At 34.8% G+C, this 25,954-nt stretch overlaps 1 protein-coding gene across 1 annotated transcript in view; it reads left to right on the top strand.

Annotated features, from left to right (window-relative positions):
• The window catches only part of SNX13 (sorting nexin 13), a 37,233-nt gene extending 11,671 nt beyond the window's left edge, over positions 1 to 25,562 (top strand). Inside the window, exons 9-26 of the mRNA XM_009994949.1 lie at positions 956 to 1,094; positions 1,588 to 1,676; positions 2,376 to 2,475; positions 2,712 to 2,905; positions 4,417 to 4,521; positions 5,871 to 6,003; positions 6,734 to 6,771; positions 10,221 to 10,290; positions 12,667 to 12,806; positions 14,983 to 15,090; positions 16,039 to 16,149; positions 17,429 to 17,590; positions 18,731 to 18,802; positions 21,246 to 21,391; positions 23,181 to 23,249; positions 24,732 to 24,844; positions 25,034 to 25,277; positions 25,381 to 25,562. Coding sequence (XP_009993251.1) covers positions 956 to 1,094; positions 1,588 to 1,676; positions 2,376 to 2,475; positions 2,712 to 2,905; positions 4,417 to 4,521; positions 5,871 to 6,003; positions 6,734 to 6,771; positions 10,221 to 10,290; positions 12,667 to 12,806; positions 14,983 to 15,090; positions 16,039 to 16,149; positions 17,429 to 17,590; positions 18,731 to 18,802; positions 21,246 to 21,391; positions 23,181 to 23,249; positions 24,732 to 24,844; positions 25,034 to 25,277; positions 25,381 to 25,420 — 2,073 coding nt within the window. The 3' untranslated portion in view covers positions 25,421 to 25,562. The remainder of the gene's footprint in view (positions 1 to 955; positions 1,095 to 1,587; positions 1,677 to 2,375; positions 2,476 to 2,711; positions 2,906 to 4,416; positions 4,522 to 5,870; positions 6,004 to 6,733; positions 6,772 to 10,220; positions 10,291 to 12,666; positions 12,807 to 14,982; positions 15,091 to 16,038; positions 16,150 to 17,428; positions 17,591 to 18,730; positions 18,803 to 21,245; positions 21,392 to 23,180; positions 23,250 to 24,731; positions 24,845 to 25,033; positions 25,278 to 25,380) is intronic.
• Positions 25,563 to 25,954: the final 392 nt, after the last annotated feature.

Below are 25,954 nucleotides of genomic sequence, written 5' to 3'. Positions count from 1 at the left end.
TTGTGTGATTCTGTGAAGTATCTCTTGTATTATTACTTTTAAAAGCACATTTCGAGGAAGATTTCTCATTAACTTTGGCCAAAGGTATCCAGTCTTCATTCTCTTTGCTCCATGCAACTCACATCAGTGTCCTTCTGGAGTACTAACCAAGAGTTACATTTCCATATCAAAGTGAGCATTTGTGAAAGATGTGAGTGAGGGAACCTTTTTTGGCTTCAGATCGTAAAGACAGCATTAGAACTTAACCCTCTGCACCTGCGTGCACCACTGTAAAGCTGCCAGCCTTCTGCTGATCTCCATGCTGTGTTCACAGCACTGTTTCCGGTGACCTCAGCAGCACAGCAGGCTTATAAGCTCACACAAATTCCTATGAGTCCCCGGAGCAGGTTCACCCTATGCCAATACTGTGAAAATAGTATGTATTGAAGTATTGTAAATAGTATTTACAGGGGTATCTGAGTTAGGATTTCAGAGAGCATAAGTATTTTTTCCCTCCCCTGTCCTCCTTGGTTGTAGTTACTTTGGAGAATGTTTGGATTCTTTTTGTAATTTAGTATCTTAAGAAGCCATTACATTGGGTACGCTAGGCTTGCAGGTGACCTTGGCAAAGCTGAAACCTTCTCTGTGGGCTCACCAGTTTCTGCCTGCTTAGCTAATGAGATGTGTAAGAGCAGAAAAAGATTGATTAGGTTTAAGTTCTTCATTAAGGAGGCTGACAGACTGTCAGTGTCTGTAATTCCTGACAACAAAAATGATGTTGTGAAATAGATGTTGACTGTGTGCATGCTTCCTTGCTCTTGGTCCATGTCAAATTTTAGCATCAAGGGGTAGGTTTAGAAGTATCAAAGTGTTTTCAAAATGCTGCTTTGCAGTGCTGAATCAAAATAGTTAATGAAAAATTGTCATGTGCTTTTACCTGTTTTGCATTATTCACGCTTGAAAATTTCTGTTTCAGATTCGTGATTCCAACTGTAACTATGAGGCCTTTATGAATATTATTAAATTAAGTGATAATATAGGAGAGTTGGAAGCAGTGAAAGATAAAGCAAGTGAAGAACTGCAATATCTTCGATCTCTAGATACAGCAGGAGATGGTTAGTGCTGTACTGTTTTACAAAATATGGAATGCATTTGGCAGCATGATCTCTGAAGAACGTTCCAAAAATTTGGAAAGGAAAAACTGATACAGCATAATATATAATACTTTATTATTTAAAAAATAGATTAAATGTGTAGTGTTAAATCTAAAATTTTCAGACGTGTCTTTGTTTGGCTTTTTTTAATATGGATAAATTTTTTATGTATGTTTACTTCCACTGAATTGAAACTTGCCTGAGTGGTGGTTATGAATTTCAGTAATATTTTAGGTAGTCAGCTGGCAGTTAGTCTGAGAATGAGGAAAGTATTTCTTCTTGTTTACGTCTATTGGTAAGGTATCTAAGCTGAAAAACATGCCCAAAACCCTCTCTTTTAAGCTGATGTGTTTTGTTGTTGTTTTCCACTTTTGTATGATGTTTTTAGACCATTTCAGAACAAGAGCTTGTTTACTCATCTGCATTGCTTAATCCTCTTTGGTTTTCCTTTCAGATATCAACACTATAAAAAATCAAATAAACAGTTTATTATATGTTATTAAAGTATGTGATTCAAGAATTCAGAGGTTGCAGTCAGGAAAAGTAAGTAGTTTGAAGTTTTTTCTGTTCCAAAAGAGTGAAGCTGCAAGTGACTTATTAGTTTGATCTAGCTTTTTAATTCTTACATTTTGAAACACAAATGTAGTTACAGGAATACATTATGCAGTTGAAGTTAGTCTTGTATTTGCAGTTTACATATGGAGAGAATTTCTAAAGCTTCACATGATTGGGGTTTTTTGGGTAATGTAGTCTTGTGCATATTGACTGTTAGAATGTTTAAATATTCTACAGCTGGGTCTGGAGGCATTGCTGTTAATACCAAAAAATGTCATATTAACAGACGATAGTTGGGCAGAGGTGAATTTAAAGTTGTGGTAACCTGCACCCTATCAATTCCTGAAATTAGTTAATCTTGATAATTCATTTTCATACTACTGTCACACTTGGTGAGGGATTTAGGGTTAATTTGACCTGTATAGTATTACATAAATGGCAGTGTTAAAAGCCAGCTTCCCACGTAGCAGAAACCATCACTGTTGAAGGCAAATAGTTGTGAGTATATGATCACATGATCTAGATCTTTATTTATTAGTGGTTGTGAAAATAACTAACCATTGAGAGGGTGCTTTATTATCCGTGATGTTAACTATTTTTTATTACATCTGCTTTGTGGTGCATAGAAACTTTCAGTACTAATTTAAAAAATAAATCCCTATGAATACACTGAACTGTGTCTTATAGGAAATAGATACTGTGAAACTGGCAGCAAACTTTGGAAAACTTTGCACAGTCCCTCTGGACCATATTCTGGTAGACAATGTTGCACTACAATTTTTTATGGGTAAGTAATTAATTTGATCTTTTTTATTTAGAAAGAATATGCTAATGTATGGGACTGTGCACTTGAAATTGCTAAATATAGATGTCTTCTGAGAACTAAATATGTTTTTTACTCTAGATTACAAGTATTCCAGTATAACCAGATCCTGGAGTTTCATTCATACTTAACATCACAGAGAATTCTTATTATAAGATGCACAACAATAACTATGTTTGTGTGGTGACTGTTTTCTGTAGATTACATGCAGCAGACTGGTGGCCAAGCACATCTGTTTTTCTGGATGACAGTGGAAGGATACAGGGTTACAGCACAGCAACAGCTGGAGGTACTTCAAAGCAAGCAGAAAGATGGAAAACATCAGACTAATCAAACCAAAGGTCTATTAAGAGCAGCTGCATTTGGAGTTTATGAGCAATATTTATCAGAAAAGGTAGGAATAACTTCTTTCTGCATTGTTTGGAAATTATTTTTCGTGCAGATGCTTCTTTGGTAGTTATGGCTACATTAATATGAACAGGATGTGATGTAGCACATGTTGACAGGGTGACTTTTAAGCTTTTACTCTCCTTTTGAAACAGTAAGAAAATGTCTTCTTTTCTTAAAAAAAATATATTTTTTCTCCTCTCCGTGTAAAAAGGCTCATACTGGCACTATGCTATCAAATTCAATTGCTCCTGTTTTCCTCAGAAGCTGAATTTCTGGAGCAGAGAGAAACTACAGAAAATATAAAGACAATAAGAAATTCTGTCCCTCTCTGTGTACTGTCCTTTCCCCTTTCTCTTCCTTCCCCCCTGCCCCATGAAGAAATCTTTTTGAAAAGATGCAACCCAATGTTTGTGCAAGCTTGGATTAAGGTTGGGTTTTCAAATTAAATAACTTTTTGTGTATCTCTGTAGTTGTCTGCACAAATTGCTCTAATATCACTGTTGCCCATCTTTTTGTAGGCTAATCTTGAATGCTTCCAGTAGTCTTGTAATAATAGAATATTCTGTTAAAGAAAACATATGTCAAATTGTGTTAACCAAAGAAACTTTGTTCTGAATTTTTTGTATGCGTAAAAATCACCTCTCAACCCGCTCAAAAGCTTCCCTTAATAAATTATCCCTCAAATCTCTTGTGATACTTTTCTTTCTGCATCATTTATTTCACTTTGTTTTTTTTACCTCTGTAGTCTGTTGTCATTGTGGACTTTAGACTGTGCAGTTTGCTCTGATTTTTGAGCTGAGTTCACCAGTTTGAAGTCAGAAGCCACTCAATGCTAGAGCTATTCCAAATCCAATATACTCAACCTCTTAGCTGTGCTTGCTAGATCAAGTGAGCTCTGCTGGGTCTGGTTCAGTGCTAGCTCCCTGTCTTTGTTACCGAAAGTAGGGAAAATGTGTGAATTCAGGCCCATCTAAAAATTCTTAATGGGCAGTGAAATTAAGTATCCCCTCATATCGAGCGGTGACTGGGAATCTGATACAGTTAGTGTGCTGGTAGCTGTGATGGAGTCTGCATAAGAAGCTACCATGATTACAGCTACTGATAATCTCCCCAGAAATTGGCAGAGTTGACAAACTGTTACCCGTTCCTCAAATACTTCAGAACTTCATCCATTTACTTTTTTACTAGCTTATTCTTAATTTCTGAATCTAGATATTCTTAGTCATAAATAAATAAGATGTTTTTAAGTCTTGAGTGAATCTGGTTTAGATATTGCTTAACAATAATGTGCATAAATTGTTTTTGAAAATATTCATAGCATTTAGTCCTGGAACTTAATTCTGAGAGGAGGACGGGATCTGCCTTCTATTGTTTGATCTAGAGAGAGCAAGAAATACTCATCAAGAAGAAGTCTTGTTTGCCTAGAATATTGCAGAATTTTATTGAATTTTATTTATGAAAATAGAAGCTTACTTATTTACATGGTACAAAAGCTGATTTAGATCTCTGTGACAGGCATCTCCAAGAGTTAATATTGATGACAACTTAGTAGCAAAACTGGCAGAAACATTGAACCATGGGGATCCAACACCGGAAATCTTTGATGACATTCAGAGAAAGGTATACTCTTTCATCCTATATTTCATAAGAACTGTTAAGGCTACAGAATATTAAATGTCACTACAACCATTAAAAAGGAGGACTGAATTCAAATATCCAAAACCTAAAACCTGTTTTGCCATTTTCCTATTCTGTAAAAAAAATACTCTAAATTGCCAATTTCTGCTTAGCTATACATAGCCCATGGTTTTCAAAGCAATAGATAGAGAAACTGTAGGTGTGCTGTATAAAATTAATTATAAAGCACACTCTGGAGTTACAGGATTATTATTTGTGTGTATTCACCAATTTAAGAAATTGTGCCTGTACAGAATAACTAAGTGGTGCAGTTTTTGTCCTATTTAGCTATTTTTCAAAGGTGCATGTAAACATGTTACTATAAAAAAATATTTATTTCTAGAAGTTAATTTCACAGTTCTGTTTCTGCAAGCCTGCACAGTGTAGGTCTCTGAAACAGCAAGTACAGTCTTTTTACTACCTGCGTATGTAGCCTTTATCACTCAGTTCTCATATTCAGTGATATGAGTTGTAGAACTTAGAAGCACTCTGCTGTACTTGAGGCCCACATTTAAGACTAATAAAAACACCCTGTGAAATCTTTATTTGCCAAAGTAGGTTACAAAGGCCTTGCATGTAATTTCCACTAAAGAGTTTTAAGTTTCTTATGTGTTACAAAATAAATGGACTTTCTCAGACCTGCATGAAAATTGTTTTGTATTCTTACTCAATGATAGTGCTTGTACAAAGTTATTTCATGAAAAAAATAATTGTCATTGAAATATTCTGGAGTTGACATGCATATCCAAACTTTATGGAATTATTTCGACTACATATAGATACGTGTGTGTTTAAACCTTTCTGAGGTTATACTGTCTTGGCTGAAGTGGACATTTTCAGGAAAATAGTAGCTGTTGTTTTTGTTTTTGCTACCTTCCTTTCCTTCTTCTAACCTCTCAGTTATGTGCTTATAAATTAATCAATAAAGGACTCTTAGAACCTATTATGAAATGGGTAAAAACAAATATGTTTGAAGTGCAATTGGCAGGCTTAAGAGGAGAGGAAGGAAACAATTACAGTTTATGTGCTGCTTTTTTCGTTAGAGATGTGTGTCTCAGTATTTAGATACTTTCTGAGACTGTATTATAATTATAGCACAATTAGTTCTCATAACCTTTCTGTTAAGAGGAAGCTGGAATTGAAATTCCACAAACTTACATTAGAATTTTAAAGGAAACCTAGAGACACATAATGGAATGCAGTTATATGTTTGTCAAGTGGAATTCATTAAATTCTTTCTGATTAATTAAAAAAATAAGCATTTCTAAGGTTGGCATTTTTATTTCAATAAGGTCTATGAGCTGATGCTCCGAGATGAAAGATTCTACCCCTCATTCAAACAGAATGTGTTGTATGTGCGTATGTTAGCTGAGCTGGATATGCTGAAGGATCCTAGTTTCAGAGGATCAGATGATGGTGAAGGAGGTGAGCTGTGTATCTGTAAGGGGGACTTCTTTGGACTATTCTTTTTATGCTTGAAAATGAAAATAAGAAAATTATCTGCACTGTTCTTGAGAAATCAAAAAGTTCCTATAGTATCTCTGATTCTTTGATTTTTAAGTTTCCTCCTTGTGCTTTTTTCGTAATTGTTTCAGAAGTCAAATATTTTTTTTTCTATAGTAACTTCATTAATCTCTTGTAAATTTTTTGTCAAGTCTTGGTAACAAGTGTGTCAGTAAAATAAATGTGACTCCTTAATTCTCACTTGTATTTAAAAATATTTGAGGTTCTTCAGTATGTTCAGTTGTTTTAATACTTAACTATTATTCAGCTGCAAATAAAAATTGAATAAATAGGAGAGTGGCTTTTTAAAGCAATTTAAATCATTTTTCTCATGCAAGTGTAATGGAAATTATTTTAACTATTAAACTAACTCCTTTATGAGGCAATTTCATGTGGTGATAAAAGCTTAAAAAGGAATGTTCTCTGGAGTGTTTATTTCATATCTATAACTGTGTAAACTTGCACATGTTTTCCCTTAGGTGTCTTTATTGGACACTTGAAGTGTGTTGAGTGCAACATTTTGCCCAATGCCACCCTTGTCCCTTATTTTCCGTATTGGTTTTTTTGTATTTTTATTTCTTGTGGGTGGACCTACATTGAAGAAAGATGTTCTAACCTGTTTTTTTCCTTTTTCCTTCTGCACTGCTCCTAGAATCTTTTAATGGGTCTCCTACTGGCAGCATAAATCTGGTAAGTGCTTATTTTTTTTTTTTAATTATTATTATAATTTTTTCTCAGCAACAGTAGTAAAAGTGTTATAAAGTAGTTTAAAGTATATGTTAGAGATTTTATTTCATTACAGCTTAATTTCTGAAACGGTTCTTGAATCAAATTGAAAACACATATAAGGTATCAATCTGTAAAATAACTGTCCCTTTTGTACTTTCCTCTGTGTTTAATGAAATTTTGCATTGTTTCTCACAGAAACAGTAATAATCTATAGTTAAATTATGCAAAGCATACTTTCTTATCCCTGTTTGGTTTTTTAAATGGACATAAATTTGGAGTTAGGTAATAATAGGTGAAAACAAATCCTTTGAAACCAAGATCGTGAAGTTCAAATACGCTGTAAAGTGAAGCGTGTAATTAAATTTTTATAGGTTGATTGTTTTATTTCTTTGAGTTAGGACTTGATTCGGAAACAAATATCTGGAGTTTATCTATTCAAAATCTGAATCTTTGTTTTCTAATTTAACCAAGTTCAATTCTCGGTTTTACTTTTTTAAGCAATTCTTGACAGCAGTGCTGACTTTGCCAGAACCTTTTCTTTGTTACATGAATGTACCTAAGTATTTGAAATATGCTTCTGCATGAATGAATGGTTGCATATGGATGGAGATCAGTGTGTACATTTACCAGACTTTTTCCAAATAATCTGTTCCACATAGATTTTACTAGGTTGAAAAATGTTTTAAGCAGGAAACCAAATCACAGTTATTGAAAAAGGAAAAATAAGAAAAAAAATTACTTCCTCCCCTCTTTCTTACCTGTTTCTTCAGACTCCATGTAGCTGAGCCACAAGATACGTATGCAAGATTTGATTGTGCATACAAGAATATTTTTTCCAAATCTTTTAGTCTTAGATGGGTTTGCAATCTGCCATGCAATTTTGTGGTTCTGTGGTTCACAGGCCTTTCTGATCTTGGAAGATGGTGTATCTCCTTAGGAGTTCCAGCACATTGGAACATGCTTGCCACAGAGGAATAGATTTTACTTTGTAAATGAATGCATTTTACATAAAAGTTGGGGCTTTTTTCCATTATTTTAATCTTGTTTACAGTTTGAAATACAAAGAAAAGGAGAGGTGTTCAACTGATGCCATTTCCACAAACTCCTGTTAGATGCAGAAAAAAACCCTAAATTTAACCATATTTTTAAATTTACATACAATGCTGCTAACATTTCACAAGAGATTATGTTAATTGACTAATATCTTAAAAATATACTTCAAATAACTCTAAGTATTTTTTCTAAGAATACTCTGACATACCAAAGTTGTATTTTATGGATGGGGATTTGTCACTGTAGTGACTCTAAAACTCTTTTGCCTAGTTTTTATCCACAGCTTACTTTCATGTGGCTTTTCCAAACTGAGTTAGAAAGTCTAAAAATCTTTATTAAGCACTGTTGCACTACAGAAAGATATTTGCATGGAATTTTCTGAGTCCAGATTTTTGTTATTCTTGTGAAAAGTATATTTGCAGAATGCAACATTTAGTAGTTTTATAGAGAGTGAAGAATACTCTAGCAGAAATAAGTAAAAATAACTCCTTTTTGTAGTCCATATTGTTCAGGGATGTCAAGTGTTTTCAGTACTTTTACAAGTGTTTGTAGACTGGTAGGTTAGTTTTTCCTGGCTGGATTCCATGTCAAGAGTAAATTTCTGTACTAGCTCCCTTGTGTTGGTCAACTACATGAAGAAAAATAGACCTTGGAAAGGTTACTTCAAAGGTCAGGGAATTTCTGTACTTCTAGCTAATGACAAGGTATTAAACCAGATGGGGTTATGGTGTTATATTTTCGCTTTTTTATTAATTTTTGTTCCCTCGAATATACGTAACTAGATCATATGGGGCTCTGAGTGATCTGGTCTAGTTGGAGATGTCCCCGCTTATTGTAGGGTGGTTGGACTACATGACCTTTAAGAGGTCTCTTCCAGCCTAATACATTATATGATTCTATTATATTTAATACAAACTTTCTGTTGTTATTACCCGTTCAAGTTTCAACCATTTAATTTACTTGCATTAATTGTTGCTGTACAGTGCCGTGCCACAGCAGTTGAGCGTTTCCTAAAGTTTCCATCATAAAATACATCGCCTGCAGTTTATACTTTCACTGTTAGAATGCATTGTAAGATTCTTTGGAAGAGATGCTCAAAACTATTTTGAGACAAAGTTATTTTACAAAAAATATTTTGCAAAAGTATCTTTTTAATTTCTGCCTTCTAACTTGACACATTAATCTGTATTAACTTAGTAGGACATAGGTTAGGGTTATAAAACCATACTACAATATTTATAGACTCTTTCAGACTTTAATTGATTTGATTTTACATAATTTTTTATTGTAATCATATAAGATTGGTTTATGTTTAAGGAAGCAGAGAAGGTTAGAAACTTTATGGATGGTTTTAGGTTAAACACAAGTATGGCACTTCTGCCCAGTAGGTCCCATTCTAGGTAACCTTTTATAGTAACTCGCTGTTAAAATGGCATGGTTAAATTATAAAAGATACCCGATGAGTGCATATTCATTCTGAATGTATATCTTTGAAGAATTATAGAATTTGAGGGTAAAATATATAAAGTATTTGGAATCCCAGTGCCTATGAATTCTATTTAAGTAGCTTCATCTCTTTTTTTTTTTTTTTTTTCTAACTGGTAATTGAAGATTAGGATCACAGGTGTAGTGGCCCATCCTCTGTTTATTTCAGTTGCATATTCAAGTTTTTTTTCACCCAGCAATCTTGCAGAGCTTTGTTATGCAAAAAATTAGTAGTCAAATGTATTAATTTTAAATAACAGTAAAGCTTCTCTAAAAGACCCATTAGGCTTCTTTGGACACCAGTAATTACTGAACAGGAAGACAGGGCCTTAGCTAGCTGAGGGTGTGCTTGTTCGTTTTTTATTGAAGGAAAGCATTTCTGAGAAAAATGCTTGTTTTTTATATACAGCATAGAAATTACTGAAGCATTTATTGTGCTGTAACTTTTGTGTAGTGCTTTAAGTGAGTTGAAAGAAAAAAGAATGGTATAACAATAAACCAAATTATTTGTTATACAACATCGGTATTTGCACAGTTAAGATATTTTTTGGGTTCATTTGATGCTCAGTAAAATACTATTTGTAGCTGTATTTTTATTAGTTGAGATATCCAATGAAAGTGTCATATATGTTAGAGTGATCACACAGCTGTGTAAGCTGGTAGGGGTGTTCTGTGTAAAAGAAAGGCTTCAGTAACCAGGTAACACAAAGGCTTATTTCTATTGTTACAGTGCATTAAGCTATTCTATCAGTGTAATGAACTTAAAGTTTGAAAACTAAATAGATTAATCAAAAAGCATCTCTCAAATGATGCATCTGTGGTCTTATTCTCTCTTGTCCATTTCTTCTTTTTCCCCCTCTCCAACCATACAGTCCTTAGATGACCTTTCAAATGTCCCTTCTGATGACACAGTTCAACTCCATGCGTACATCTCAGACACTGGTAAGTGAATCACTTATGGCTGCTTACTTGTTTTCCACCATTTTTTTTTGAGTTTCTTATGTTACAGGCCCTTGAAATCTTAATCGTTTCATTTTTTAACCTCATAAAACATTTAAATTCATATTTCCCATTAAGTCCTTTGTGATGGAAACCCTTACAGAACTGGTGCTACAGGTCATGGAGTATATATCTACACTTAAAATGTTACTTAATTTTGTTGTTTATAGTGTTTATTTTTCTTTGGAGAATCATTTATTAAATGTCATATTATAAAACTGTAATATTTTAACAATTATTTGAAAAAACAAATTTGGAAAGCCTTTTTTGGGTGTTTTTTTTTTGTCGCATGATTCTGAATCTTGACTGGTTACTTCTCTTACTATAAGATTTTCCCCTGTGCTTTGTGCTTGCTTATTTCAGTCTTTACAATGGTGGCATTTTTGGTCATCTTTTTGTCATGGTTTAACCTCAGCTGGCAACTAAGTGCCACACAGCTGCTCGCTCAGTCCCTTCACAGAGTGGGATGGGGAAGAGAGTTGGAAGAATAAGGGAGGAAACTCACATGTTGAGATAGAGACAGTTTAATAGGTAAAGCAAAAGCCGGTTATGCAAGCAAAGCAACGAATTCATTAACTACTCCCCATTGGCAGGTGTGTGTTCAGCCGCCCACAGGAAAGTCAGGTTCCATCATTTATTAATGAATTAATTATTAAGACAAACGCCATCACTCCAAATGTCCACCCCCTGCCTTCCTCTTCCCTCAGGTTTATATGCTGAGCATTACATCATAGTGTGGAATATCCCTCTTGTCAGTTGGGGTCAGCCATCCTGTCCCTCAGCCTACTTGTTGGTGAGGTGATGTGAGAAGCAGAAAAGCCCTTGACTGTGTGTAATCACTGCTCAACAATAAGAAGAATATCACTGTATTACTAAAACTATTTCCAGCGCAAATCTAAAAAATAGCCCGATACCAACTACTATGAAGAAAATTAACTCTATCCCAGCCAAAATCAGTATACTTTTGAAGAAATTTGGCCATCCAGAAGTGCTACTCCTGAAGATGCTGCTTAGCAGTGCCCCTGAGATATCGTATGGTGGCCACACAGCAGGATGGTCAGCCTGAGGTTAGAGAACAGGGCTTGTTCAATGTTCATGGGGCCAGGGTTTCCTATCTCCATTCTCTGAACACTCTTCTGGCAGTGTCCTGACTGCACGGTGTTTTCTCTTCAGGTTCAGCATTCAACATTCTTCTTCTAGAGGGTAGATGGCAAAGAAAAGAGTGCCCAGTGTGCACCTCGCTAGCGAGTCATTCTTACATTGTCAGCAGCTGCCCCTTATCCTAGAGGTACTCCCTGGTTGCTTGGATCATGGCATTATACTTGAGAGCAGTCAAGGCTGGAAGTACAAAAGGAGTTGGAGCTTATGATTTGTCAGTAAAAGGGTATTTTTTTGGTGTGAGTGCGTTGAAAAATCCACAGACCTTCATTAAAAAATATTTTCATCTAGCCAATGGAAAATTCTGGTTACTGAGTATTCAATACTTAGAGATACCACACGTTACCAATTTAAACAGTGTGCAGTGTAAACAATATTGGTTCTAAGTTACCCAGTGGATTAAATCAATGTGTTTGAAAAAAACTCTGTCCTGGGAGGATTCTGTGATGGAATAATGTCCAAGGGAACTGTATTCAATGAAGAACAAAAGGTTGTTTGCTTCTGTTTAAGATAGCTATCTGTGTTTCCATTTATAAATTGACGTATCAATAAAATGTGTGTGTGCGCGTACACACACTGAATACATTATATATATCTATACACACATAGAGATTATGTACATATGTGTGTATATATATAGTTTCTGTTAAATAGTGGGGGAATGTTTTTTATCTTCTAGATAACTGCTGATGTTAAAACATTGCTTGCAGCTTCCTAGCACTGTCTTATATTTACAGTTTTTTTGCTGGACACTTTTGCAATGTAATTGGAGTGCTTTGCAGATTGGAATTTTCTGGTTTCACAGTTGTCTTTCACCTTTATCTTGAGTTCTTTGGGTTAAAATATTTTTTTTTAAGACCTGTTCTTAAAAGTTCTTTATGTTTTGCATGTCAATGAAGCTTCTCTAACTTGAAGGCTGCTTAATCTCTCTATTCAAGTTTACATAAAGTTTCTGGAGAGTATGGCTTATACAGTGCTTTGAATAAAAGGATGGCTTACTCTTCTGCTTGCATGTCCATTTTTGTCTCTCAAGTCTGTCATTCCAGACATTTCTTCACTTCACATTTGTGTCCTTTCGTCTTCCTTCTTTCTGTTTGTTCCTTTTTTATTTTGTTTTTAAACTATTAGTCTATGCTGACTATGACCCATATGCTGTGGCAGGAGTGTGTAATGACCACGGCAAGACATACGCACTTTATGCTATCACAGTCCATCGGAGAAATCCAAACAGTGAAGAGACGTGGAAGACATATCGACGCTACAGTGACTTCCATGACTTCCACATGAGGATCACTGAGCAGGTAATTAATCTCATAAAAGTCTTTCAAGGCTTCTTTGAAAGGTGCTTTTTCAGTGCAGTGGTATGGGATGAGTATTGATTTTCTCAAAGTGAGTTAAGATGTGGAGTTACAGCACTATGTGATTTTCCATTGAAGTATACAATTTTACCATTTATATAATAAATTATTTGTGCTGAGCAGTTTATACAGGTGCATGTTTATATAGTTTAGTACATGATGAATATAATTGCTGTGACAAAATGGAACCTTGAAAGCTATTCTCCCTGCTTTGCTTAATTTTACTTAAGAATGTTTGTGTGAAGTGCTATTGATCTCAAACAGTGGCGTATTTCATTTGTTATATTTGTTACAGAGATTAAGACATAAAATGGAGCTTTGGAAGTAGGTATTTAGGTTTTAAGTGAATTGTTAAGGATCAGTGGGGTCTCAAAAGGGACACCTGTTGGCAGTTCCGTGGTTGCTAGACAGCCTGCCGCTTATTGCTGTACTCTTAACCCTCCTAAAATGAAAGAAATAGAAACAAAGACTTGTAATTCACCAACTGGTACACTGTAGAACCTGCTGTCATGAAAAAGTGTAAAAAATGTAGTGCTTTGAAAAGAGGAGGGGGAAATGCTTTTAAACCAAGCCTTTGGAGGATACCAATTTGACTGCATAACCTTTGAACTAGTCACAAGTGTGTAGGTTAGTGTTTTAAAGTCATAATGGCAGTAAAAATGGAAAAGGCTTTACTAAAAAGGCAAACGTGTTGAATATTTATATTGATTTTCGACAAAATCTGACTTTTGAATTTCTTATTATCTTAGTGTGCTGTAAATAAATTTGAAATACCTATTTTTGTACTTAATTTTTTTAAAATTGATTTTTCTATTTTGAAGAATCCCTGACCTATTGAAACAAGAAAGAGTTCCCTGACCTTATACTGAGTTAATGTTCTGCTGATATGGGGCAGTCATTTAAAACTATCCTACCAGTAAATTACTAGAAAAAAAAAATGGCAGAAGCAAAAATGTGTAAAATGTGAATGCACAGAAATGTCTTTTTGCTAAATCTGAGTTCTTCGAATTTTCAGAAGATAGAAATTTATCTTCCAACACTTAAGGTTACAAAAAGTAAAGAAATTTCTGTGCTTCCTCGTAGCCTCTTGGAAACTCTTAATAATTTTGCTTCGTTGTGACAATAAAATAGACATTGCTACTGATTTTGTGCACGCAGGAATGTCACTGATACACTGAACATGCTACTTGTGTGTTTCTCTGAGGCATTTTTATTGACATGTTAAGGGCAAATATAATATTTTATTTAAAATGAACAGGAAGGGTGGGGATCATTGTTTATTTTTCAGAGAAAATAGGTACTTGATCTAGAATGAAACTGAAGTATAGTATCTGTATAGCTTTTCTCCTTAAAGTACAGAATAGATACACAGCAGTTTCTTTAGTCAGTAATGTAATAAATATCATGTGAGGTAGATATCTAGATTTAAAGTAGAGGATATTTTTTGCTTACATTGCTTCAGTTTAGATACAAATAATCCAAATATAATGTTTGTGACCTTCCAAAGTTAAGTGACTTCTTTGCAAAAAGAATTTGAACAGTGGAAATGTCAGCCAGTGCCAATCACTGTCATTACCCAGAGAAAAGGCACAGGCGATGGTGTATCAAGCATGGTATGATAACCTTTGTGTACACTGAGTGTTACCATCCACTCCAGGGTTAAAAACTTCATCATTTCCTTGGTAGGTTTAATCAGGAGAGGAAGGGAAATGTGGTTTAGAAAGACTTGCTACATCTCTTGGTGTAGTCTCATAACTCTACTAACTTCTGCACAAAAAATAATAAATCTTGAGGCTAAACTTTTTTGACTGGGTGTGATAATGAGAATAATTTGTACACTCTCCTAGTCTGGATTTCAAAAGTGAGTATTGTGTTTTCAAAAATTTAATTTGCCTGAAACAGTCTCCTGAGAATTTTTTAATGCATTTGTCTGGACAGTCTACCTTTTGTTTTTGCTTCTCCAAAGAATCTGAGTTCTGGCTTTGATGCTGATTTTTATATCAGGTGTTATATGGTAGGTAAGAATAGATGAATATAATGAACCCCTGTAATTTCTGAGCTTATATGAGGATTTGTCATTCTTGAAAACAGGAAAAAAAAAATTGTATCTTTTTTCTAGTTTGAAAACCTTGCAAATATACTGAAACTTCCTGGCAAAAAGACATTTAACAATATGGATAGAGAATTTTTGGAAAAGAGGAAAAAAGATTTAAATGCATATTTGCAGGTAAGCTGTTGTGGTTTTTTTGGTTTTGTTCTAGGTCAGAATTCTTTTTCTAAGGTAGAAAATTTGCTAGCATACTTTTTTGTTGTTGTTGGTTTTTGGTTTTTTTGTGTTTGTTTTTTTTGTTGGCTTTTTTTGGTATTTGTTTTTTTTAAAGCTGTGTTGTAGGTGGTGTACAATCCTAAATAGGATATTGTAGAACTTTATATCTAGTAAGTTTGACATTACTTTGCTGTTCTCTTATATCTTCAGCTGGTTCTGTCCCAGCTCCTCTGAGCTGGTGAGGATTCAGCTGTGTTGGTTTTGAGCTGTATGCCGCTTAACTTTCTTCCTTTACACTCATGTTTTGTGGTTACTTTCTCTTGTGCTGTTGTGTAAGGATTGGCATGGCACCCGCTCTGGCGGCGTAGCAAACCACGCAGCTTCTCCATTCCGATAGAGCCTGTATCAGCCCAGCCAAAGAAATTCAGTTGCCTTACTTCATAGGGACATCCAGGTCCTTTAGCACTAACATATGCCGAGTAACTCAGTGGACATGTTAACAATAAATAATGAAGATAAATAAAATTTTGTGAAATCTGTTTGTTCTGAGTGCCAATATGTTTTGTCTTCGTGTGAGATATGTGCCTCATGTTTAATAGCAATGTTTTTTTCCAATCACAGCTGTTTAGTTTGTTCCTTTGAGTTTCAGAAGTAGTTTGAGTGGTCATAAAGGTGTGCTTTTGTCTGTGAGATGCTACAAATAACATGCTAATCAAAATTATGCAAAGTACCAAGAAGCATCTTGTTTCTATCTTGAGAATAGTGTAATGTTGGAATAAAATTTAGAAAACAAATTAAAAAATGTAAAGATGTAGCATCTTTGTTCATGGTAAGCTATTACTAAACTGAATTGTGTGATCTTCTTCATTATTTATTTAAAAAGCACCGTCTAAAAATTATTTTTCTCAGCTCTTGTTAAATCCTGAAATGATGAAAGCTTCTCCAGCTTTAGCCCATTATGTGTATGACTTCCTGGAGAATAAAGCCTACAGCAAGGGGAAGGGAGATTTTGCACGGAAGGTAAGAATGTTTTGCACTGTTAAGGGAATCTTAGAGAATTCATTAGTGCAATGATTGCAATAAACAGAGATGGTGAGCTTATGTTAAACATCTATATAGCACTTTAAAGCAACTTACTTGCAAGTTGTTTTAAATGTTTTATGAGTGACAAAGTATCTGATGGAGCTAAAAATATACTGGCTTTGTAACAGGTAAATGTATTTGTATGGCTAGGAAATAAGATTTTCAAAGTAGACACAGGACTACATTAAAAGTGTGTTTGTTGCAAGTTACTTTCTGTCAGACATCTGTGATGATTTTTTTGTAGTCTCATTCCTTTTAATTTCTTTTTTCAGCTCTATATTCTGTATTTGCTGCTATTACCATGCTCTCTGCTCTTTAGCCCAAAAGTTGAAATATATTTCCCTTCAAAAACAGATGTTATGTATTTAGTTGTTGTAATCATTTAGAGTCATTGATCACATTTGGAGCTTTAAGCTGTGCATCCTTTTTGTTAACTTACCAGAACTTTATTCAGACAAGTGATTGATTTTGTCTTCAGTTGACCAGGTGATGTGGGCATCTACTTTGCAATACAGCTGTTTCTGAACTTTTAGTGATTTTGATATAAAAAGCATCTGCAACTGTATTGTCACTTCAAATGTTGTTGTTTTACCTCTATTCATTAAATATTTAACAGTGAAACAGAGACATACTTATTAAGGTTTTTGAAATTACTAAGATTTGATTTTCAGCTTTTCAGGTTCTTCAGAAACTTAACTTTTTGAGAGCAGGCCACTAGTATTTGTTCCTCTGGAGTGAATACGGAGTATATACTGAAAGGAAAATTGCAACTGTTTCTTCTCATTTGTTTTTATTTAAACTTGCCATGATATTAAAGCATATCACTCCAGTGCTGTTTAAAAGAGACATGTTTCAGAGATGAAGAGTTGAAAGCAGAAGTGAAACATCTGGAAGTAGGAAGCTTGGAAGGGAGAAATGGCATTGACTGGAGAAGAAAAGGAGCATAAATTCAAGCTAAGAAAAATTGAGGGACGGGAAATGGAAATGCCTATGGAAAAAGATCTGTTGAAAGATGTAAATAGCTATAGTAGGGCTATAAGGAACGAGAAATATAAATGCAAAGCTAAAAGCTTTATTCTGCATTCTGTAATGAAGTTAAGCAATTTGGGTTGTTCTTTATATTATTCTTTGGAACAGTGTGATACTTCTCATAGTGTATTAATATACTGGTGTCCTCATAGATTATACAATTCTGGTTAAACATCTTCCCCTTCAGATGGACACATTTGTAAACCCACTGCGTAACTCTATGAGAAATGTATCAAATGCAGTCAAGTCTCTCCCTGACAGCCTGGCAGAGGGAATGACTAAAATGTCAGACAACATGGGTAAAATGTCAGAGAGATTGGGACAAGACATAAAGCAATCATTTTTCAAGGTAAGAAAATATTTGGTAGTTAACACATACTAGTGGATTAATAGGAAACGAGCTATTGACTCACTTAGACTTATGTTGTATACTGTAATGAAGAGTCAAGTCATTAGACAGGAGAGCAATCTAGTTTATACCTACACCCTTTTAATAAGGACCATCAGGAGACAAACATAAGAGTTCTCTTTGCTACTAAGTAACACATTTTACAGTGATCCTTCTTCACTTAATTTGGTACAGTCACTTGGGAAGATTGAGTCACCTGTTTTGCTGATTTTTTTACCAGACATTCTCATAAAGTTAGTTTGCTGCATCTGCTGCTTTCATAAAAAAAACCAAACCAACAGACAAAATATTTTGAAACTTAGGATAAGGAGATAGCCTCTTTTCTGCTTCTTCTTTGCTGAATTCTGTTTTAATTCAATTTTGTCTTTCCTGCCATCTTTTCTTATCTCTTGTATTCCTAAAATATAATACCTTAGAGGGGGGCAATGGTAGCATGGCATGGTATCTAGAACTGCTATGAAAGTAGTGATCTTCCTAACATGTCCATCTAACCTTCCTTTCCCTTGCCCTTCTCTTTCTGTGTGTAGCTGTAAGAGTTTGTTATCAGGAATTTTTTTAAATTTTGTGTTACCAAGACAATTGTGTGTGGTGGCTGTAGAACTGAGATGAGTTAACTCTTAAACCATAATATTTCTGTAGTGTTGATGGTTGTTTTTTTGTATAATTGCTGGGGTGATAAAATTACTAGCCCTGAGCCTTGCTTGTAACTTCCCTGATATTAACTAACAATGTGTCTGCCTTTATACTCACTGGGAAGCCTGTGGCTAGGTGGGAGTTAAAATCAAGAGGAATCCCATATGAGTTTTGAGGTGTTTTTCATTTGAAGCTTTAAGCATCTGAGAAAACACGTGGATTGTCTTAAAGGTGTTTATGACTTTGATAGCTATAGGAGAATACCTGCAGGCTTGATTTGTTGGAAGATAAAGTACTACTGTACATTTATCTGTGATGGTGTTCACCTGACTTTTGACCAAATATTTGATGCTTATTTCATAACCAAATTGATTTAGAAAATTGATCTGTTTTATTGGTATTCTAAAGCATTTTTTCGTACATAAACATTACTTTTTTTCATTGTAGGTGCCTCCTTTAATCCAGAAAACCTATTCAGACCCTGACCATTGCCGTGTTGCAGCACCAATTGATGACAATGTGAGTCTGACATTTGTCCTTTCAAAGTTGACTCTTTATAAAATCAAATTAATGAGTTACTTGTTTTATGTTAAACCATGTATTTATTGCTTCCTAATATTATACCAGGCACTTAAAACAGTCAACTTCTTAAAAAACAACCTTGCCTGCTTTCTTCTAAAATTAACATCTTCATTAGCACTAAAACAGTTTACACAACAGTGGATTAATTTACAGTGTACATGCTACTGTTCTTGAGTTTTGTGGCTAGGAGTTCGGAGGTTTTTTTTCCCTTCTTCTCTTCAATTTCTGTCTGTTTGAAGATAATAAGGTATTAGACTGTTGGCATAATTTCCGTTGCTATTCTATGAATTCTGATTTCCAATGTGACCTTTTTGGAAGCATTTATTTAATGGATCAGAATTAGTGTTTGCTATATTTTTATGGGAAAAAAACAAGCTTCAGAATGTGTTCCTAAATTATAAACTTCTAGTATGTGGATACCTAAAATATATGAAGCAATAATGTTAGAGGCTTGAAAGTGAAGTTTAAGCTCTTGATATTATCATAAGCTATGGCATTTTGCTATTGTTTTGTTTGAAACATTGATCATATATGTGAAAACCATTGGAAAAAAGAAATACCTCTAAGTAGGACAGAAATACCATAAGATTACCAATGATTATATGCAATTTGTTATGGTAATAAATCTGCACCTGTTCTTCACTTCATGTTTTGAGTTTTTTGGTCACATCAAAGCATTCCTGTTTGTCTTCCTGTGCGTAACTACTGTGATGGCTTGGTAGATGTATTTTTGCTCAAATAGCATAGCCTTGAGTTCTTCTGGGTTTTCTTTTTCCGTTATTTTCCACTATATTAGTCTGTATCTGTAAATCTGTAATTGCAGATGTATATCTGTGATACTCCTGAGGCTTCTGTTTTGCACAGGCAAAACAAAATACCTTTCAAGTATATTAGCAGCTTCCCTGCATCTGTTTGATAGATCTGTAAAATTGTTAAAAGCTACAGTTCTTGATAGCTTATAAGTTAACATACTAAGTGTTTCTGAAGGGCAGATCTCCAGCATTTTAAAACCTTTCCACTCTCAACTGTTCTTTTTAAGATACATTGTTCATAACTTACAGTCTCTCAATCAGAGAAAAAATATGGCAGCTTGAATGGAATTTTACTTGGAGAAGCAGTACTGTAAAAACAAGACATGGGTTTATAGAATCTTCAGCTGGATTATGAATCCACTGTCCCTGTTCAGCTGTATATACAGATATAGTCCACCAAAAGGTGTCCACATAGCTGTGAAAGCTTGCTACTTTTTCCAACATAGGATGAACAATATAGTACCAACTACTGCTCTTCCAGGTAGAGCGGTGTCAGGTAGCAAATACAAAACAAAATTCTGAATATTTTGCTTAGAATGTAAAAATCCTAATAAAAAAACCCCAAAACTCAGAGAAGGTGGATTCAGTCAATAAATTTTGCTGAGTATATAGTAGATTTCAATTTAAGGTTGTTATTCTATAAAGTTATAAGTTTAATAACGAATTGGTAAAAATCAAATTGATTTGTTATTTGACTATTTGTGATTTCAAATGTGATCTTTTTCTGTAATAGTTTAACAGTGCGCAGGGTTGTATTTTGGCATATAAGCAGGCCATGAGAAACTGCTGTCATTTCTCTAAGAGAAACATTAATAAAAACTAAGATGAAAATCTGATACTTTCATACTAAAGAATTTAGTAGACTCTGCCTCAAATTTTAATATTTTAAAAAATATTGACAGTTAGTTCAAGTGTATGCCATCCATCTTTAAAAGCTTGCAGTTGCTGAATCCTCTATTCTAGGATTTCCATAACTTTGGGGGTTTTTTTTAAGTCAATCTGAGCAATATCTTCTGTTAAATAATAGAATGCTTGTACTTTTTTAAATCTACAAGCATAAAAGCACTTAATAGCCATACAGTTCAGAATAATATCTAAATAAAAGGCAGTTCATTCCAGTGAAGTGTCATTGTTCATAGGACGTTCTGAATTTGGCACAGTGCATCCAGAAGAAAAAGATGGCAGAGAAATGCTTCTTCCAGAGTTTTTCGTGCTAGGCATTTGGCAACAGAGCCACCAAAGGAGGAAACCAGGGACAAGCTCTCTCTTTCGGACATACGTACTTACATTACCTTTGTTCAACTTCGGTGAAATAAAACTTACTTTTTGTCTTACTTTAAAAATTCAGTGTGTTTAAGCCTAGTTTACCTTTAATTTTCAATCTTTCTTTGCTATTAGTGATGTTACAGAAGATTTAGGAAAGATTTCAGATTACAGTAAAAAATAAAGCAAAGTGTTTTGTCATTGTTCTGCTTATGAAGCATTTGGCCTGAGAGTTAGCTACTAGAACTGTAGTTTTCTTAACTGAACTGAAATAAATTTACTAATACTTTCACTTGCTTGATCAGGTGGATGACAATATTCCGCTGAGAGTAATGCTCCTCCTTATGGATGAAGTCTTTGATCTAAAGGAAAGAAATCAGTGGTTAAGAAGAAATATAAAAAATCTGCTTCAGCAACTTATTAGAGCAACATATGGTGACACAATTAATAGGTACTGTTTTTCTTACATAGAGCGACTGTGTGAGTGAGACTATGTAGATTGTGTCTGTAAATCCTCTTTGGTACTACTAAATTATTGCTGATTAGATCTGAATGCAGTCCCATTTGAAGAGGATCAATAAGCCAAGTACCAATGTGGTGCAAAATGGAGATAAACATAAAACATTGCTGAAAGACAAATTTCAGTAACTCTTACATGCTAGAAAACTTCCAAAAGAGCTTTGACATGTCAACAAAACTCCACCTATATGTGAATAAATGTAATATTGATGGTGTCTGTGCTTTTTTGCTCAGTGTTTTACACCGTGCTTTTTGTTGTTAGTGTTGTTTATTACTTTCTGCAGTATTTCTGTTTGCATCTCTTTGATGGCACAAATGAGACATCAGCATTATCAAATAATGTGAACTGTACAGTTACTATGTTAAACTTTTGCTCTCACACTTTGAAAGATGGAGGGGGGAGAAGGGAAAGAACTGTTATGGGGATTCTTCTCCCCCCCCCCTCCCCCATGTTTTCTGTAATTCAAAATTCACGTATATACATTTTTGTACAAATGCAAACAAATGAGTAGTGCTAAATAAGTAAGATTTCTTGACTTCGGCTTAGAAATCTACTTTTTTCAGGTTTTCCCTTCTAATTATTTATTTGTGAAATATAAATAAAAATGTAGAACAAAAAAACCAACATCTAGAAACAAGGTTGGCACTATATTATCATTTTGGATTAGTGCCACGAGTAAAAAACTTCATTTCTGGCAGATGATAAGCAGTTTCCTATTACTTTTTCAGGACATTCCTCACCGTATCATTACTTTTTACACTTCACAACTATATTTGTGGTTTTTTTCATCATAATTGTGAAACATATAGACAGTTCTTGTGGTATGATGCAACCATGTAATTATAATAGCACAGGGTCTTTTTCAAATAATTCCGGATGTCCAGGAGACAAATATCATGAGGTCTGAGCTCCCTAAAACATGCTGGCCTATTTAAGGGCTGTGAATACTTCTTATTTTCAGATTGTAGTGTAACTAGCTGAGTTTGTGCACAGGCTGCTGCTTTCTCACTGCACACGTGTGCAGAACTATTTTCCTTCTGCCTTTGGAGCTATTCCACATACTCGCATCTTCCTCTTCCTCTAATTCAACCGTCGTACCTTGTCCTAGCAGATTCTTGGGATTTAATGGTGTTCTGCAGCAAAATTGTGTTTTCCTATTCTTTAGAAAACAAAATACTTACTATATTTAGGGAGATAATCCTGGGGTTATGCTGATACACGGATGCATGTGTCATTTCTGTGAACATACTAGATTTGGACGTTGAGCTGTATGTATGTGTTGATGGTCAAAGAGTTTACGATCAGTCTGTCTCTCCTGTTAAAGATTAATAAGTAACTCCATATGTAAGTATTGTAATTTGAGATTTTAAGTAGGTTCTTAGCTTACAGAATCAGAACTTGAAGAGTGCTCCATAAAGGAGTACTCTACAATCAGAACATTTATCTAGTGTTGATGGCAGATGCAACATCAGTTTTTCAGCCTGCCTAGTCATTGTGCTTCTACTCAAGTAGAAAAAGGGTTTAGCTTTAGGAGTGCTCAGTGAGCTTAGATTTTTATCCTGAGAATTTGCCTTCCTAGTATGTAGTTTTATAGAACCTAATTATGAAATTGAAGAAAGCTGGAATTTTACTTTATTTGCCCCGGAGTGTTCTTTAAAACTATATGCCTATTTGTTTTTTTGTTTTAAAAATTAAATGAGAATTGTTGCTTTGATTTTAGAAAAATAGTTGATCATGTTGATTGGATGACATCTCCTGAGCAAGTAGCAGATGCAGTGAAACGCTTCAGGTATGTCTTTTATCATAGATGTTAAGTATGAAGTACTTGGTACTGAATGTCTAGTATCTGTATAGCCTTCCTATTCTTTTTAAGTGAGGAAATTATTATTACAGTAGAGAACTCCGATTGGAGCATTCACTGCTTTTTACATGTGTTAAGTGAGAGAAAGTGTCACATAAAGAAGAATATTTTTGAGTTTTCTCCTCTTCCTTTAGAAGCTCTTTGTTAGCCAGTCTAGGAGAGCTAGAGTATGAGTATATATGCAAATTCCATATTACTGCTTGAATGGTCTTGTTTACCTTGAAGGCATGTGCATGCCTTGCCTTGAAAGGCAAACAATTATTAGAAAAAAACCCCTGCTTCTAAGCTAATATGTTTTGCATGTGGGCAGATACAATGGAACTGAAGTTTTGAATTTGAAAGTATCAAATGCTCTGTTTGTGGGAGAGGCCACGCAGAGGGATTGGAACTAGATGATCTTTAAGGTCCCTTCCAACCCAAACCATTCTGTATTTCTGTTTTATTGTGCCTTAAGATAACTTCCTGTCAGAGTGAAGTTTTTAATACCCCTTTATGATTCAGGGCAACAGCAACTTTGAAAAATATGTTATTCGTACGCTTAATAATTTATAATTATAGTAATACAAATACTAGGACCAGGAATTAAAATTTTATGTCAAACAGGATAAGGATAATTTTCAGGAAGTATGTGCATTAGAGGACTACTATAGTAACTGGCATCTCTGCATTAGCTCTAGAGCCATATGTTTTGCATGTGGGCAGGTACAACAGAACTGAATCCTGAGTTTCAAAGTATCAAAGGCTCTGTCATTCTCTTTCCTAAAAGGCCTAATGGCATCTGCAGTTGGATGGGGGTGGTAGATGTTAAGTAGGATAAAGTATCAGCCAAAGGCTTATACTTTACAGATACCCTGTTATTCTTAATAAAACCAAGTAAGACTATGTGTTGCTTAATCAGGAAAATAATTTGTAATTTACTGATGCAAAATACCTTTTTATAGAGCCACACATCTTTTGCATTGGGCTTTATACTACACTGGAACTACTTCATCTCAGCTCTAGCTTATTGATAGCTTAACTACCAATGGAGATCTAATAAAGCAATTAATAGACCTAAGGCTTGAGTCTCTCATTGGCAATAGAGACTGATTGGTAAATGGAAATTTTAGGTGTATTTTATGTAACAACTATGTGGTATTTGGATGTTTTTGATGTGTAATATTTTCTTAATTTTTTTTCATCTGGTTCTTGCACTAAAGTGTATGGTAGCTACTAGTAGGTCGAGTGTATTGTTCTTCTTGCTTTTGATTTCTTTTTTGCCTTTTCCATTTTCTAATATTTGAGCTGTGTGTTATGTTGTGTGCAGATTGCTTTCTTATATTTGTTTTAAGAGGTAGCTTTCAGGGATTAAAAAGAGCCTTTCACTTGATAAAATTTTAACGTGTTTTGACAGATTTGCTTTTGTTACAGAGATGCTTTTTGGCCCAATGGCATTTTAGCAGAGGCTGTTCCACGGAGGGACAAAGCTATTAGAATGAGAACAAGAGTGGCAGGGAAGACCAAATTACTGGAGGTAATGCCAGGTGAGTCTGGTATTAAAGTCTAATAATCCTTATCATATGTTGTTATTGGAATAATGTCCCTATTCTTGTGAATTGTTTAAATGTTGTTCCAAGCTATGTCATTTAAAAGACTTAATGTTCAGTTTAAGTTTGCTGTTAACACAGAAGCAGAATTTAGCTTAAACCACTGTGTAACTTTCATTTTTGTAGATGAGCTGAAACACATCATAGGCGCTGAGACAACACGGAAGGGCATTCTTCGTGTCTTTGAAATGTTTCAGCACACTCAACTGAATAAGAGAATGGTGTACGTGTTTCTGGAGAGATTCCTAGAAACCTTATTTCCACAAAATAAGTTCCATGAGCTCTTCAACAAACTGCACTCACGGTCAAAGCAGATGCAGAGATATAAGCAAAGACTACATTCTACTCAAGCGCCTTCATTGCAGAAAAGGTGACACTTCAAACCTATTAAGCTGGTGTATGTTTGTCCAGGACTAATTACTTGGGCAGATTCTCTGGGGCTTCAAACTCACATGCTGTTATTTCTGCACCAGTCTTCTAGTGTCACATATTAGGTTATTAATGCATCTGTAAGACCTGTGGATTGTCTCATCTTCACTTGTAATTCAACCACTACCTGAAGGGTTTATGTGTCTTAAATGATTTGGTGCGTCTTCATGCAACATTGAGAAGAATACTGGCCCAATGTATAAGAAAGCCGATTCCTTCCATTCCTGTCAATGTTTTCACAGTAATGAGAAGTGCCAGACTGTCCAAGTAAAGCACAACTCTGGTGATAGAATGGAAGAATAGGGTGTTTCGGCACTGGGAGATAGTGCAATGTGTGAGAATCAGGTAGAATTGTTCTACCTTACGAGTGTTGAGGCTCTGTAGGGCCCTCTTAACATTCCTGTATAGGATAAGCTAACAGGAAAAGCAGTCAGGAGAGGGGAGAGATAGTTACAGCCCCATCTTAAAAGTACAATAATTAAGAAAAACTTGAGGTAATGTGGCTTTTATGCCACATTTACTTCACTTTTCATGTTTTGAAAAATAAACTAACGTTAGATCTAAGGGGAATCTTAGTGAAGGCAGAGGTGCAGTAGAAATAAACCTTTATTCTGATTA

Source organism: Chaetura pelagica, unplaced genomic scaffold (assembly GCF_000747805.2).
Source record: "Chaetura pelagica isolate M959 unplaced genomic scaffold, ChaPel_1.0 scaffold12, whole genome shotgun sequence".
Lineage (NCBI taxonomy): Eukaryota > Metazoa > Chordata > Aves > Apodiformes > Apodidae > Chaetura > Chaetura pelagica.
This window is presented reverse-complemented; position numbering and strand designations above follow the sequence as displayed.